Source organism: Bidens hawaiensis, unplaced genomic scaffold (assembly GCF_021521415.1).
Source record: "Bidens hawaiensis isolate Kalapana, Puna unplaced genomic scaffold, B.hawaiensis_p1.1 tig00048135_1, whole genome shotgun sequence".
Classification (NCBI taxonomy): Eukaryota; Viridiplantae; Streptophyta; class Magnoliopsida; order Asterales; family Asteraceae; genus Bidens; species Bidens hawaiensis.
In genome coordinates this window covers 1,396-18,114 of record NW_027498609.1, presented here as the reverse complement: position 1 = coordinate 18,114, position 16,719 = coordinate 1,396, and the positions used below count along the sequence as shown (strand labels likewise).

At 42.0% G+C, this 16,719-nt stretch overlaps 1 protein-coding gene across 1 annotated transcript; it reads left to right on the top strand.

Moving 5' to 3' along the window:
• The first annotated feature begins 15,773 nt into the window (after positions 1-15,773).
• Positions 15,774-16,391, top strand: LOC143597330 (uncharacterized). The gene has a single exon (XM_077075857.1). It carries the CDS (start codon positions 15,774-15,776, stop codon positions 16,389-16,391), a length of 618 nt encoding a protein of 205 aa, XP_076931972.1.
• Positions 16,392-16,719: the final 328 nt, after the last annotated feature.

Genomic DNA, 16,719 nt, shown 5'->3' with positions numbered 1-16,719 from the left:
TACTACCCACCATTGTCAACTTTATCAACGCCTCTTTTTTTCATTAGACAAATATTTGTGTTCATGTTTGTATATTTAAAAAAATCAACATGCTCGTGTTCGTTTATGTTTGTTCGTTAAAAATCTAAAAAACCTAAACATCTCAACTGATAAAACCCAAACGTTAAAAATATATAATAACAAACTAATATATATGTATTAAATTAAAACAAAACTACGTTAAAAATAAAATAAATCATTATAAAATAGAAAACGATTAAAAACAAACCTTTAAATAAACTCTCGTAACACGGGTGGATCAAACTAGTGTATATATATATAGGATTGACTTGTTTTGAGAACCACTTTGAGTTTTAAGAACTCGAAAAAACTCAACATAACAAATTTTTTTTTACACATGTGTAATACGTAAGTGTAAGTGATGTACAAAAAATTACGGTATTTTTTTTACACACCGAATCGACTTTTTACACATGTATAACTAACATTTAAACTTGTGTAATTATCAAAAATACTTATTCTCTCTCCTGCTTCATTTTTTAATTGAATTTAATCTCTGCCACATATTTCATATCATTTAATTAAATGTGTGGCTCAAAATTGAGTTCTTAAAGTTCTTAAAACTCACCATGGTTCTCAAAAAAACCCTCCCCTATATATATATATATATATATATATATATATAAGGGAGGGATATTTTGAGAACTTGATGAGTTGTAAGAAATTTAAGAACTTAATTTTGGACCACACATTTAATTAAATGTGTTTGAATATGTGGCTGAGATTAAATTTGATTAAAAAATGAATCAGGAGAGAGAATAAGTATTTTTAATAATTACACAAGTTTAAATGTTAGTTACACATGTGTAATAAGTTGATTCGGTGTGTAAAAAATTACGGTAATTTTTTGTACATTACTTACACTTACGCATTACACATGTGTAAAAATAATTCAAAAAAAAAATTTGTTACGTTGAGTTCTATCGAGTTCTTAAAGCTCAAAGCGGTTCTCAAAAGAAATCAATCATATATATATATATATAAGGTGATTAAACTGCAAAATCTAACATCCATTAGTGTAAACGCTAAAATCGAGGTGCATATTCAAATAAAGGACAACAGATGAAAGTAATTTTCTTAAAGGAGCAAGTGTATATTTTGTGATATTCAAAATGACAATAATCATAATTTAGTCACTAAAAATAAACTTGGTCCTAAAAGTAGAAACGTATAAAAGTAAATTTGGTCCGAAAAGTATAAACCTAATTTTTTTAATAATTAATTGATTATTATATATTTATGTTCGAAATTTTTGGACTATCTAATTTATTAATCTTATAAATTACTAAAGATCAGTTTTTAGTTGCTAGTTTGGTTATTGACTTATTTCGTTTTAGTTCATTTTTTAACTTTTGGTGTGTCAAAGCTGAAACTGAACTGAAAAAAATTGTTTTGAAAAATACAATTAACCAAAATATCAATTTTTTTATTAATATATGTTCTAGTTACAGTTTGGGGATTTCAAGTTTGTGCACACCCCTATTCAACCTAAACCTAACAAGGTATAACAAGGTAATTTGAAATACTAAGAACGTGTATTTGGGTATGTGAGTGAGTACGGAAGTTTTTACATGTTTAAGATCTATATGATATTAGATGGTGCTCGACATTATTGCCCGAAATACACATACTTTTATTTTTCTAGGGGGTGATAAATGTATTAATTTTACGAGATTTGGTTTTTATGTTGTTTTTATTTTCTTGAATAATAAGATCATATAAATAATAATAGTATGAAATGTATTTCAACGTTCTAAAAAATATATTTTTAACAAAGTAACAACTCTAACCGATACCCATTTAAATACCTGACATCAAATGGCATGTATTAAGTAACCGAGTAACAGAAATATATCGAGTATCCGAGTACAGGATGAAGATTAGACCGAATATATTCACAATAAAGTAAACTATAATTACCAATGCTCGTTTAAAGCCCTCATTAGACCATGTGTAGTGGATGAACCCTATGGGGACGGTTTGCACCATGTGGCCTCACGTCACCATAGAGGTTTTTTGGCTAAAATGGATGTAGCGGATGGAGCCCTTCAAATAATTACCTCATTATTATTATTTATTCAAAAAAAAAAAAATAATAACAAAAACAAAAACAAATAAACAAGCCACCAATCACCTTTCACTCTCTCCCCTCACCGGCCCTATATGGGAAGCGCTTCCCCCTCCATAGCGCCCAAAGCGCTCGGGAAGCAAGGTTCCTGGCGCTTTGGGGGGCTTCAGATGGTGGGGAAGCGCCCCACTACGCATTGTCTTACGATCCCTAAACTGATGTGAGAATTAAACTGAAGAAACATGAAATCTTACCCCTCCTGGGTCAGATGTATGTTCTCTTCGGTTTTGGATGCTAACGAACTCGCACCTCGATCTTCTTCTCCGGTTTCTCAAGATCTGCCATGGAAAGACCAGGGGGAGTGGAGGTGACTGCTAGGAGTAAACTCTTTTCCAGACACAAAAATATTGGTGGATGCCAAGAGTCCAAGCAAGAATCCTTTCAAATGAAATATGAAGGTCCTTTATATAGGGGACTCCATGAAAACCATCATGAACCCTAACCTTAGTGGGCCAAGCCCGGTTAGGGGTTACCTCCACAACTCCCTCGGCACATTGGGCCTTAGTAAACAATACTAATATAACAAATACGAAACGTAATGTAATAAGTAAATGGTCGTATCAGGGGTTTAGAAACCTACCTCTACAAGCCCCCCCCCCAGTCCGTAGTTGCTATTTTTGAAGAAAGGGGAGCTATGGACTTATCAGGAGTGCTTGAGGGTTAAAATTAACGAGTTTTAAGAGGCTTTAAAATCATGATGGTGAATTTGGATGGAGCGTGTCCGGGGCTCGTAGGACGGATCGTGTCCGTCTTGAACAGGACGTGCCCGGGGCGCGTGGAACGATGCGTGTCCGTCTTAGGTTATTATCAGGTTCCCCAACCTATATGTTTGGTGCGTGGCCGTTTGGGTTATTATCAGGTTCCCCAACCTATATGTTTGGCGCGTGACCGTTTGGGTTATTATCAGGTTCCCCAACCTATATGTTTGGCGCGTGGCCGTTTTGATCGGAGCGTGTTCGACGTGGTGGACCGGAGCATGTCCGTTTAGATCGGAACGTGCTCGACGCGGTGGACCGGAGCATGTCCAACAGGGTGGAACCGGAGTATTTCCGGTGCGCGTTAAAATAAGTATCATTTAATTAACGCCAATTTAGATTGCCAACACCGGAGTATCGTTTTTATTAATATAAGAAAAAAGTTTGAAGTTTTTGTGAAAAATAATTCACTTACTTGAAAGATATGTAGCCATCCGTGCTTTGTTTGTAACGCACGTTACGCATCCGCCATTCGCAGTTCTGACACGTGGTTTGCGGATTTTTTTCTTGTAACATGCAAAACCCAGGTTTTGAATTGTTTATATGCCATACTTGATGGGCTGTTATTGAGAATTGTTTCCACTTGGGCGGAGTGAACGGTTTTCGCTGGGGTTCGCCCCTGGCCTGCGGTAGCCTTGGTTGCTCCGCCCCAGTGTGTCATTGACGTGTGGTGGTCGAAGTGTTGATCTCTGGCATCGCGCAGGTGACCCGCCAAGATGCCGTTGACGTTTCATAGCGACACAGCTTGCATGTAACTCGTTGCATTGGCTGTTACAGCTTGTCTGAATCTCCTTGAGCGTGCATGCATGGAAGAGTGTGGGTACTCGGCGGCGCGCATGCATGGTGGAGGAATGTTGATCCGCGATGGTGCGTATGCATGGTGGCGGTGTATCGAACCGCGGCGGCGCACATGCATGGCAACGGGGTTCACTTGTTGTGTTGGGGTTCGAATAGCCGGGGCGCATAGGGGCTCGCCATGGCGTAGTGTTGACCCGCCATTGATGACTTGAAGCTTTCTTGGTAAGCTACCGGATCTGGTTTGACCCAAAGTTTACTTGGCAATCCGCATCGATCTGCTTGGAACTTCAAGCGCTAGAAGCGACAACGCGCATGCACGGCGGCATCAGAGTGTTTCGGTGGCGGACTGTTGTGGTGGCAGAGTGTGGAGACTCGGTGGCGCACTGTATGCGGCGGAGTTCACTTATTGTGGAGGTGCACATACATAATGATGCGGTGTTGTTTCGCGACGGCGCCCATGCATGTGTCGCGGTGGCGATCCTGTGTGTTGTGCATGCATGGTAGCGTGGTGTTGATTCATGGCGGCGACCATGTATGCAGAGAAGTTCACTTATTGTGGAGGCGCGCATGCATAATGACGCAGTGTTCGTTAGTGGACCAACACATCAGGGAATGGCTCTAAGAGTTAAGCATAACTCAAACATTCACTTCTGTTGCCCATCCACATGGAAAGGAGAAGTGGAGTGCGCCAATCGAAGTATCGTTGGCGGCATAAAAAGAAGATTGGCGGGTTACAGGTCAGGCTGGGTCGATCAGATTTCACACGTTCTCTGGGCAATCCGCACCCGAAGGAATACAAGCAACGCATAAATACCATTCAGCCTAACCCATGTCACAAAGGTAATGATTCCGGCAGAAATCGGGGTTCCATCGCCAAGAATCACACTACAAGCCGACAATGAAGCCGAAAGGCGACTGGACTTAATGCTTTTGGAAGAACGAAGAGAGTTTGCGGCAATGCACGAACAAGATTACAAACGCCAACTCCAGAAGTATTATGATGCAAGAGTAAAAATTTGTGAGTTCAATGCTGGAGATTACGTCCTTCGCAACAACGAGGCATTCAAAGCTCAAGCGCAAGAAAAGCTAGCGCCAACATGGGAAGGCCCTTACTAAATAAAAGAAATATTGGGGAAGGGCGCTTATGCGCCGATGCAGCTCGATGACTCGCCAGTTCCAAGAACATGGAACGCGGCACAACTGCGAAGGTGTTACATGTAAATCTATTTCACCTTGTAAAAACGGGCCAAGGGCCATGGATGAATGAATGAAAACGATACTCCGTATTTAAAGGCAAAAAGGAAACACTTTAAACAAAATTCATTTCATTTATACACAATGGTATATCTATAAAGCGGATACCAACAACCGCAAAAACAGATTACAGCTATACAAGATATATACATACGAGAAGACCTAGTCTACATCTAAACTCTTCTCCGCATGATCTTGAGCCACAATAGCATCTTCACGGGTAGATGGACCTGCTTGATCTGGCTCCAACAACCCACTCAGCAACTGCACACCATCTTTCTCTTTGGCATATTGGACAATCGAAGACAAGATGGAAAAGAGATTGCTTCGTAATTAGCTTCCGCCGCTGCATACTCCGCCTCCACATCAATACCATGAAGCACATAGGCTTCAGAAGGAAGGTCATCTCGCAGATGCGTCACAGCCTCCTGAAAACAGCCTTGGGCCCAAGTTGCTGCGCAACAGTAACAAGGCGCCCAACACATTTTGTCATATCATCATCACTGATAATACGTTGGGCGACCTAAAAGATGAAGAGAAAATTAGAATAAAGCCAATGAAAAGAGGTTAACAATAATAAAAATATGCATACCTTGCGGATTGCTTGTTTCAGAAACCAATCGCGATCAGCGGCAGCGGTGGCACTCTCAGCAGTCAAAGACTCGATAGCCTTTTCATGAGAGGCAACTGTATCAGCCAGCTTGCCCGCATCCACTTTCCTCAATGCTGCCTTCGCCTCAAGTTCATCGATCCGATTGCGCAGATCAGCATTATCCTCTTCAAGTCTGGCGGCAGATTCCTTGGCAGCATGAGCCCGGCTGCGTGCGTCAGCAACGTCATCGTTAGACTTCTTGCACGCAGCCTGGAACTCCTTGAAGCGCGTATCGCGCTCACGGACATATTCCGCCAAATCTTCCTCAGCCTTCTTCAACTTCTCTTCAACAGCCGCCAGAGCATGGCGGTGCTCTGCTGCCTCTCGACCCGCCTTCCAGGTAGCAGCCTCAGTATTCTTCACCGAAAGCTCATCTCCCTCATGGTAGCAGAGATCTCGATCTTCTCTGCATGAAGGGTGCGGTTGTCATGCTCCAACTATGCTAAACCGGAAAGACTCTAAACATAGTGAAAAATAGCATAAGAGGACAGACTGTCTTGAGGCTAGAATTTGCGAGTAATGCGCTCGCCGGGAGGAATAACATGTTCCAAAAATTCTATACACGTAGCAGGATCCTTAAAATTGGCTCCACGGGTGACTTTCCACCTTGGCCGATTAACTTGGTTCGCCTTAACGGAATCACGGGGATATGTATCCACACTCTAACACCCCGCCGCTAGAACCACCACCAATGCTACTAGGAAAGTCAAAAAACCTACCACTAACCACCGCCCCAACACTAAAAGGAGGCGGTTGCACAATCTCATCATCATAAAGAACATAGGTCTTGACCGACGAGGATTGCTTAGACTTCAGAAAGTCAGCAAATGAAACACCCACCAAATCGCTGTTGAAAACCTTGGGCAAGTCGTCCACACTTGCCTTCGTTGGTTCACCGACTGTACAGCGAGCATCGCCTCGGACAAATTGCCCACACTTATCGTCATAGGCAGACTAGCAAAAGCCGCCGCCAACGAGAGGCGACAGTGGAAGCCATAGTAGTTTCCATCAAAGAAGATATCTTCGAAGACCCCGAAACACAAAAGAGTTTACATCAGAGCGATTCAGAAAAACAAAAATAAAAAAGATATAAATAACATGTTGTACCTGGAGATTTAATCAAACCACTCATTTTCACAAACCTACCAAGGCGAGGCTTCTTGAAGAGGTGAGGCGCCTCCTCTTACTCATCATCGCCCGCAGGTGTAAACGCCGCATGGTGTGGGACAGTGAGCAGAACAAGAAGGTGAACTGGTAGATACGACAACCATATCCACAACAGTTCCAGGAGCAAAGGCTGCAGGAGACACAAGACCTACAACCGTAGAAATATGGATGGCGGCGAGCGGACTTATGTCCACAACGGTTCCATCCTGAAAGACTGAAGGTGATTGAATGCCTTCGGTAGACTGGCCTCCAGCGGTTGGGAGTAACACGGCGTCAACGTCAGAACCAGGCGAGCCTAGTAATTTTGCCGACGAAGACAAGGGAGGTCCAAAAGGAACGTTGTACACAAGGACGACATCGTCATCATCATCCACGACATTCCTCGTGACGACATCTCTAGGAGGCACAACTGCCTTCTAACCGCTAGCTTGTGCAGCCTTCCCACCGCATTTAGGAAGGCGCACAACATGAGACCGCTTACCTGGAGGAAAGAAGTAAATAAACGTTAGACACACACAAGCAATTACAAATGATATCAAAGCTTACCCTCTTTTGGGTTAATGAAGCTGGGAGGTGGCACACGGTGGCAGTGACTGTCCCATAGGAGGAGGAAACACAAAGTTCGAGGAGTTCCTAGCAAGGATAGGCTCCTCACACGGACCCAAATCCCAACAGTACAACATCTTTGTACCCTCCGGAGCAAGATGTAGAAGCAGCATCCGATCCTCCACCTCTATGGTCACAAAGAAACCATTAGTTAATAACAAAGAGCTGAATCATAGAATACAAGCTTAAGGATTACTAACCTTGCCCACCATTCTGGATAAACGGGACCTTCGTTGCATCGACCCAGATGCGACTTATCCCAAACAGCACCAGCGCGCGCTTTGGGTAAGCGTGGAGTAGGGAAAGGCTGGCCTGTAAAGTAACAAACCAGTCTGCCCCAGAATAAAGGACCGATTTAGGCTCCGGGAGATCCTTGGTATCCCCAAAATGCAAAACATGGGGAACACACGCGCAGTGACGTAGAAGAAGAGGTTCTTCCACTCATGAAAACTCTTCGGCACACCCAGAGCAATGGCCTTGGCGCCAGGACGGGTATACAAATTATACCAGCCCTGAGAAAGACGCCATACATAGATGGTCGATAACTTGTCAGCCGATGGCGTGATGCAAATGCAGTGACAAGTATACTCGAAATGACGGAGACGAGCCATTCCGAGGGGATGTATTTGGGTCAGATGCAACCCAAACACACCCAGAACCTCCCGCAGAAACTGAGTAATCGGCAACTGGAAATTACCGAGAAGGAAGTACTACTTATATACGACAATGTTTTCGGAGGGAGCCTGCATAAAAGTCTTGCCCGGAGCGGGAAACTTAGGCTCAAACTCGGGGCCAAGATGATAAACCTTGACCATGTTGTTGAAGTCTTTAGACGACATTCAAAAACCAACGAATTCCATGGTGTTATCTTTCTTCGGTTTGGTAGAATGAGAGGATTCAGCCATATAAGGAAGACAACGAAGAGAAGAAGAAAATCTGGTGAATAGAAAATTATCCAAGAGGGAACTCCTCCTTTTATACCCATCGCAATTAATGTTGGAGAGGGGTACAAAAGGGCAGGAAGACACGCGGTCCAATCGCCAGGTAACACACCAACGATATGGCAGAAAAATGTGTTACAGCTGGGCGCGTCACCGGGATTCTCGCCCACGCGCCTGACACAGACGAAAAAGCTGCACTACGAAGTGTAACCGTCGTCAAACCGTCATGTCAAACCATCGTTTCACTGAAATTCATTTAATTCACCTTTTCCCGCCAAACAACACGTCATCAATAAGATAAAGATGAATGGATGAATAAACAAGTGTTGGACAAATAGGCTCTGCCAACGGTATGGTTTTCAATAACCACCCGCTAAGATAGGCTCCGCCATGGGATGGTTTCAATGACCACCTGCCAAGATAGGCTCCGCCATGGGATGGTTTTCAATAACCACCCGCCAAGATAGACTTCACCATGGATGGTTTCAATAAACACCCACCATAATAGGCTCCACCATGGGATGGTTTTCAACAACCACCCGCCAAAATAGGCTCCGCCATGGGATGGTTTTCAATAACCACCCGCCAATATATGCTCAGCCATGGGATGGTTTTCAATAACCACTCGCCAAAATAGGCTCCGTCATGGGATGGTTTCAAATAACCACCCACCAAAATGGGCTCCGCCATGCGACGGTTCTCAATAACCAAACGGAAAACTAGTGTGACATTCGTCAAAATCGTTTTAGTATTTGTACTCGTTTTATGACCCGTTTGTAATCGGATCTTTCTATTTAATAAAAGCGTTGAATTATTAGATATGATTTTCGGTTTTATCTTTATTGTACTTATGCGTGGCCCGTATCCTACTCGTTTAATGTTTATAATATGTGTATTTTAGCAACTTTTGATCACCAAGCAATACCCAAGGGACTTGTGTGCAAATATTATTCAAAATATCGTCTTCTCTCCTCCATCCTCGTCACCACCGACAGCCCCCCCCCCTTTTCCTATTTTGATTTCATTTGACCCATAAAATCCGGAATTTGGTTTAATTCGTTGATCCTTAACCTTGACGTCAATCATATGTATGGAAAGAACGCGTCATTGACAGCTAATCGCATCAATACAAATCATTTTCGTTAATTATGGGCGCAGACTGAAATCAACCTCGTTAGCCTATAAATACGAGTCCAAAACTCAATTAAAATGCTCCACACCATCATCTCTCCATCACGAAACAAAACCCTAAGCCAATTGCATCAAAGAAGCCGTTTCTGATCTCGTTTGAACTCGTCATCTGGCCGAAACCCTAATCTCTCGTCCTCCATCAATTCTTGTTCAAATTAGGTAATTGTTACATGCATTTGAATCGGAATTTCGTGTTTAGCAAGAACCCTAAGTCAATTTTTATTAACTCAAACGGATTAAACAAATTAGGGTTCATGGTGGATTTGGGGATAACGAATCTGATAGATAAAAATATTTCTTTCTGTGTTCTAAGCATGTTATACACTGGTCTGGATGGTCAGTGGCATTTCGTTAAGCCAGGAACCGGCCTGGGGCGCGGGTTCGATTCTCCTAGGCCCGGTTTTTGTTAATTGTTTTTATATATTAATTGTTTTAACTTTTTTTAAATTATTAAAGACTTTATTATATTAAAACTAATATCGTTTACACTCGTTTAACTAAACCGAACCCCATTAAACCTTTAAAATAGAGTTTATTAGACGTTCTCGTATATATATATATGGATATAATTCGGAATATATATATATATATATGTATATATATTAAGTGGTTAAAAATATAGTTTTCGTTTAATATTCCAACACGATTTATAAGAATAACTAAACTAATAAAAGTTCTAATTACACTTTTGAAAACCCGTTTCGAATATACGTAACAAACTAACAATCCCCAAATCTATTATTAACCTATTTTGTTTTATATTCATATTTAGTTCGTTCTTTTCGCTTTAGATATTTATGTTGTTTATACCTTATAACTAGGACGAATTATCTGGACTTCTCGTGAAACCACGTAGTTGCTTTAACCGTTACCATCTCCTCGTTAACGCTTTCCCTATTCCAAGTGAGTTCTTCATAACCCCGTTTTAACGCTTTTAATATTTTTGGGGTGTAGCATGTCACAAGTTTTACCTTGTTAGTTATGTGCTTATTTATAAACCGATTCACAATTAGCGTACATGTTAATATTATTCTTGTATATTGTTTATGATTATACGTGAACTTGCTTGCAACGTGTTTACTATTCTTATGGTGGAAGTTACGCAAACGCATACACATACACATAGTGGGAGGGTCCGACGGGACGTACCCGCGCTGTCTAACGTTACGACTTTGGTTGTTCGTAAGGTGGTTCTCATTTCTCCTATTACTACGGCCTCGGCTAAAGGAATGGGAGGACGGCATTAATTGATTTCATTTACTTTACGCTTGGATATTTATAACATTACGAATGTTGAATCGTGGTTTTTATATATATGTGTACTCAAGAACTTATGAAAACTTACCAACTTAATTGTTGACAAATATATTATTTTCAATGTGCTACAGGTTGAATCGATGGCATGCTAAGGATGAAGATCATTAGTATACCTTAGGATAATTGAATAAACAACTTGTTATTGTTTTGATGAAGTGTTTCTTTTATTTTTATTTATAATTATGAATAATTGTGTACTTGTTACGTTATGAAATTTAATGATATAATTATTGCCACTTTAAATAGTGTTACGAGCTATGAGTGATCTGTACGTTACACCTGGGCGTATTCCGCTTAAAGCCGGGGTGTTACAGATTGGTATCAAAGCCGTAACTATAAGATAGGTTGTTAGACGTATCGGCCTAGTATAGTTATAGTTTATTTTAGGGCCCGGAATTGCATGTATACCCTATGTGCTATGTGCCCGCACTTTTTTTAAAAGTTCATTCATACGCTCAAATTTATTACGTTTTATAGCGTCACATGTACACCTATTCACACAAAATCCAAGGCTTATGCCTAAACAATTTATTTTATTTTTTATCTATTTATTTATTAAAAAAAAACGATTTTCAATCCTCTTAAAGTTGGTTCTACGTAACGGGTATGTAGTAACTGGAAGGGTGACACACTTGTTTTTTCGAACCCTTGACACCAAGGTTTTTAAACCTAAGGATAAGCAATGCGTATAAATACCAATCAGACGTGGGACCCGGTTGCTTACCTGGAGGGTTCGAAAAAGGGTGCTGGAACTTATTAGGCCAAATCATACCATGCAAACGTCATACGAACCATAACTTTAAGTTGTCGAACGTGACCATTTTCCTTTGTGAATAGAGAATGGTTGCACTCCTGCTTTTAAATCTCATACAAGTTATGGTGGTAAATGAATATCCTAATTTCAATACAATTTTCACGTGATTTTAGTATTATCAATATTTTTTTTATTCAAAAGGTTTATGTATTCCACTCCTCGAAATCTTCACTCGATAACTCATGCGCGTAGTACTCTCTCTTTTCAGCATGTCTGCTCGTTTCCCTCGTCGTCCTGCAAGAAACTCCAGCCGCAAGATGACAGCCCAGATCACTAAGCAACTGACTGATGTGCTCCCGAATATGGTGGCTCAACTGCACCAGACCATTGCTCCAATTCGAACTCAGCCACTTCGGGTTCGAACTCCAACTCTTGTCGTTACAAGACCTTCACCGATATGAATCCTCTTAAGTTTGATGGCTCTGAAGGTGTCACTGCCCTACTGGAATGGTACCAAAGTATGGAGAGTACTTTCCTCCATATCGAATGTCACGAGGACAAGAAGACACGCTTTGCTTCTAGTGTCTTCAAGAAAAGAGCCTTAGCTTGATGGATGCAAGAAAATCCACTCATGGTGCTGATGTAGCCATGTCCTTGCCATGGGAGGAACTTAAGGAAATCATGACCGAAGAGTTCTGTCCACCCAACGAACTCATGAACCTTGAGGTGGAATTTTGGAATCTTAAGCAAGAGGGAGGTGATAACGCTACTTACACCGCTCGCTTCAACGAGCTTAGCGTCTTGGTGCCACATCTTGTCACCCCTCTTTCTCGTGGGATTATCAAGTATGTTCGGGGTTTGCCAAGGCAAATCCAAGACTCAGTCCAAAGTAGTGCCCCCAAAACTCTTCGTGAGGCTGTTGTCCTTGTTGCATCCTTGTCTGAAAACCACGTTAAGGCAGGAACCCTCAAAGGCAGCAAGAAGAGTGTTAAGAAAACCGAGGCCGAACCTTCCAAAGAGGTCATGGCTGAAGCCACACCCAAACCAAACCGCAACAACAACAACAACCATTCCAAGAAACGTAAGCAAAACTATACCTTAACCCAACAAAACCCACCTCAACCTCAATACCAACCAACCCAAACCCAAACCCAAAACCTTCAAGCTCCACCTCCAAAGAAACCTTACCACAGACCACACCCATTTTGCGAAATTTGCCAACGACACCACCAAGTCGGCATCCCTTGCCGACAATGAACCCATTGCTCAAGCCTACCCCACCCCTCGAGCGTGTTTCAATTGTGGAGATCCTAGTCATTTCCGCAACGCGTGTCCCCGACTCGCGTATCAAGTCCAAATGGCCGCTCCGCCTGTGTACCCTGCTCAAGCCTATCAAGTTCAGGCCTTTCAACCAGTTCCGCAACTTATGGCCAACCAAGCTGTTCAACCGGTTCAAGCCAATCAAGCCTCGACTTCTCAAGCTACACCTGTCGTCCCCAATGCTCGCGGGAGGGCATTCGTGATCAATGCAAATCAAGCTCAGCATAACAATGATGTAGTGAACGGTAAGTTTTTGGTTAATAACGTTTATGCATCCATTTTATTCGATACCGGTGCCGATATGAGTTTTGTGTCTTTTGATTTTGAGCCTATGCTTTCGTCGTCTCGTTCTAAACTCGAAAGGTCCTTTACGGTTGAAGTCGCGAATGGTAAAACTAACTTGATTGACTCGGTTATTCTTGGTTGTACTCTAAATCTCAACGATTATGATTTTTCCATCGACCTCATTCCTATGCAACTCGGAAGTTTTGATATCATAGTAGGCATGGATTGGTTAGCTCAACACCATGCCGAAGTTGTGTGCTTTGAGAAGTATATTCGTATCCCACTTGACAACGATCGAATTTTGCGTATTTTCGGTGAAAAGCCTTCCAAGGGGCTTAAGCTTATGTAATGTACTCAAGCCCAAAAATACTTACATAAAAAGTATGTGGCATTCCTTGCCAACGTCGTGGAAAAGAAACAAGAAAAGAAGACAATAAAAGACATTCCGGTAGTTTGTGATTTTCCCGAAGTTTTCCTTGAAGATGTTTCTGGTTTACCTCCTACTCGTGAAGTGGAGTTTCGTATTGATCTTGTGCCTGGTGCAAAATCCCGTCGCCAAAGCTCTTTATCGTCTCGCACCTTCAGAAATGCAAGAGCTAGCGAGTCAACTCCAAGAACTCTCTCCGCCCAAGTTCATCACCTTGGGGCGCACCTGTTCTTTTCGTTAAAAAGAAGGATGGTTCCTTTCGAATGTTTATCGATTATCGTGAACTCAATAAACTCACGATTAAGAACCGATACCCTTTGCCTAAAATTGACGACCTTTCGATCAACTCCAAGGCGCATCTGGCTTTTCAAAAATCGATCTTCGTTCGGGTTATCACCAATTGCGCGTTCATGAGGATGATATACCCAAAACCCGCTTTTCGAACTCGTTACGGTCATTACGAATTTATGGTTATGCCTTTCGGCTTGACTAATGCACCTGCGGTGTTTATGGACCCCATGAACCGCGTATGCAAGCCTTATCTTGATAAATTCGTGATCATGTTCATCGACGACATTCTCATTTACTCAAAATCTAAAGTTGAGCATGAAAAAACATTTGCATGATATTCTCTTGTTGTTGAAGAAAGAAAACTTTTTGCCAAATTTTCAAAATGCGAGTTTTAGTTAAACGAAGTTCAATTCCTTAGCTATATCGTTAATGAAAAAGGCATTCATGTTGATCCCGTTAAAATCGAAGCCGTTAAAAATTGGAAGACCCCGACTTCACCTACACAAGTTCAATCCTATCTTGGTCTCGCTGGTTATTACCGTCGTTTCATTTTGAACTAGTCCAAGATCGCTTTACCCCTCACCGCCTTAACTCATAAGGGTAAACCTTATGAGTGGGGGGGCTAAGCAAGATGAAGCTTTTTAAACCTTGAAGCGTATGCTTTGCGACGCTCCTATCCTAGCCCTTCCCGAAGGAAACGAGGATTTTGTTGTCTATTGTGATGCCTCAAATCAAGGTCCCGGGTGCGTTCTCATGCAACGAGGCAAGGTCATCGCTATGCGTCACGACAACTTAAGGTTCATGAAAAGAATTATACGACACATGATCTTGAGCTCGGTGCTGTTGTATTCGCGTTGAAAATTTGGAGACACTATTTGTACGGAACGAAATGTGTGGTATTCACCGACCACAAGAGTCTCCAACATATTTTCGACCAAAAAGCATTTAAACATGAGGCAACGACGATGGGCCGAACTTCTTAGTGACTACGATTGCGAAATACGTTACCATCCTGGTAAAGGAAACGTAGTAGCTGATGCCCTTAGTCGCCAAATCCATGTCAAAAGCATTCTTCTTGTAAGCGTTGTTATCCAAAACGATCTTCAGGTATGTATCTTTGACGCCCAACACATCTCCGTCACTGAAGGAAATATGTACAAAAGAGATGTCGTGTGGTGCTGAACTCTAACTTGAAACCCAAGCGTTATGGTTTGCTCTATTTTCTTAACCGCCTTTGGGTCCCAGATCGTGACAATCTTCGCACGTTTATAATGGGTGAAGCTCACAAGTCACGATATTCTATCCACCCCTGGTGCGGATAAAATGTATTTCGACCCTCGTGCAACCTTTTATTCCAGTTTGGAAGTGGGAGAACATTACGATGGACTTCGTCACAAAACTTCCAACCACCAAGAGGCAACATGATAGCATTTGGGTAATCTTCGATCGATTAACCAAATCAGCTCATTTCATTCCCAATCGGGAAAAGCATTCGATCGAGCAGCTCGCATCAAATCTATGTCAATGAGATTGTTTGTCGCCATGGCATACCCTTGAGTATTATATATGACCGTGATGGTCGTCTTCGTGTCTCATTTTTGGAGTCTCACTTCAAAACCGCTTTGGGAACCCGTCTAGATCTTAGCACCCGCTTATCATCCTCAAACGGATGGTCAGTCTCAAAGAACCATTCAAACCCTTGAGGACATGCTAAGAACTTGTGTGCTCGATTTTGGTGGTAATTGGGATACTCATCTTCATTGGTTGCGTTTTCATACAATAATAGTTATCATTCGAGCATCAAAATGGCTCCATTCGAAGCGCTCTATGGCCGTAAATGCCGTTCTCACTATTTGTTGGAACGAGATCGTGAGACTCAGCTCACTGGACCCGAAATGGTACAAGATACCACCGACAAAATTGCATAAGATTCGTAATAATCTCTTTACTGCTAGAAGTCGCCAAAAGTCTTACGCTGATAAGCGAAGACGACCCTTGGAATTCGAATTCGGCGACCTTGTCCTCCTTAAGGTTTCACCTTGGAAAGGAGTAGTCCGTTTCGGTATGAAGGGTAAAACTAGTCCCCCCGTTTTGTTGGTCCATTCAAAATCCTTGAAACGAATCGGAGATGTTGCTTATCGCCTCGAGCTCCCTCAAGAGCTTCAAGGCATCCATCCTGTGTTTCATGTTTCGAACCTTCGAAAGGTTCTAGCTGACGAGACCCTTCATATCCCTCTCGACGAGGTACGCATCGATAAGACAATGCACTTTGTTGAGAAGCCGGTGGAAATAATAGATGGAATGGATAAGGAAACCAAGCGTAGCCGGATCCCTTTGGTCAAGGTTCGTTGGGAATCTAAGCGCAGTGCGGAAGTCACTTGGGAACGTGAAGACCAAATGAAGTCTAAGTATCCGCATATTTTTGCTACGGATGTTCATTCCTAATTTCGGGACGGAATTTCTTAAAAGTTGGGAATGCTGTGACATTCTTCAAAATCGTTTTAGTATTTGTACTCGTTTTATGACCCGTTTGTAATCGGATCTTTCTATTTAATAAAAGCGTTGAATTATTAGATATGATTTTCGGATTTATATTTATTGTACTTATGCGTGGCCCGTATCCTACTCTTTTAATGTTTATAATATGTGTATTTTAGCAACTTTTGATCACCAAGCAATACCCAAGGGACTTGTTTGCAAATATTATTCAAAATATCTTCTTCCCTCCTCCATCCTCGTCACCACCGACAGCCCCCCCCCCCCCCATTTCCTG

What these genes read in the sequence shown, in the direction of transcription:
- LOC143597330 (XM_077075857.1), top strand. Translation starts at nt 15,774, where the DNA reads ATGGCCGTAAATGCCGTTCTCACTATTTGTTGGAACGAGATCGTGAGA.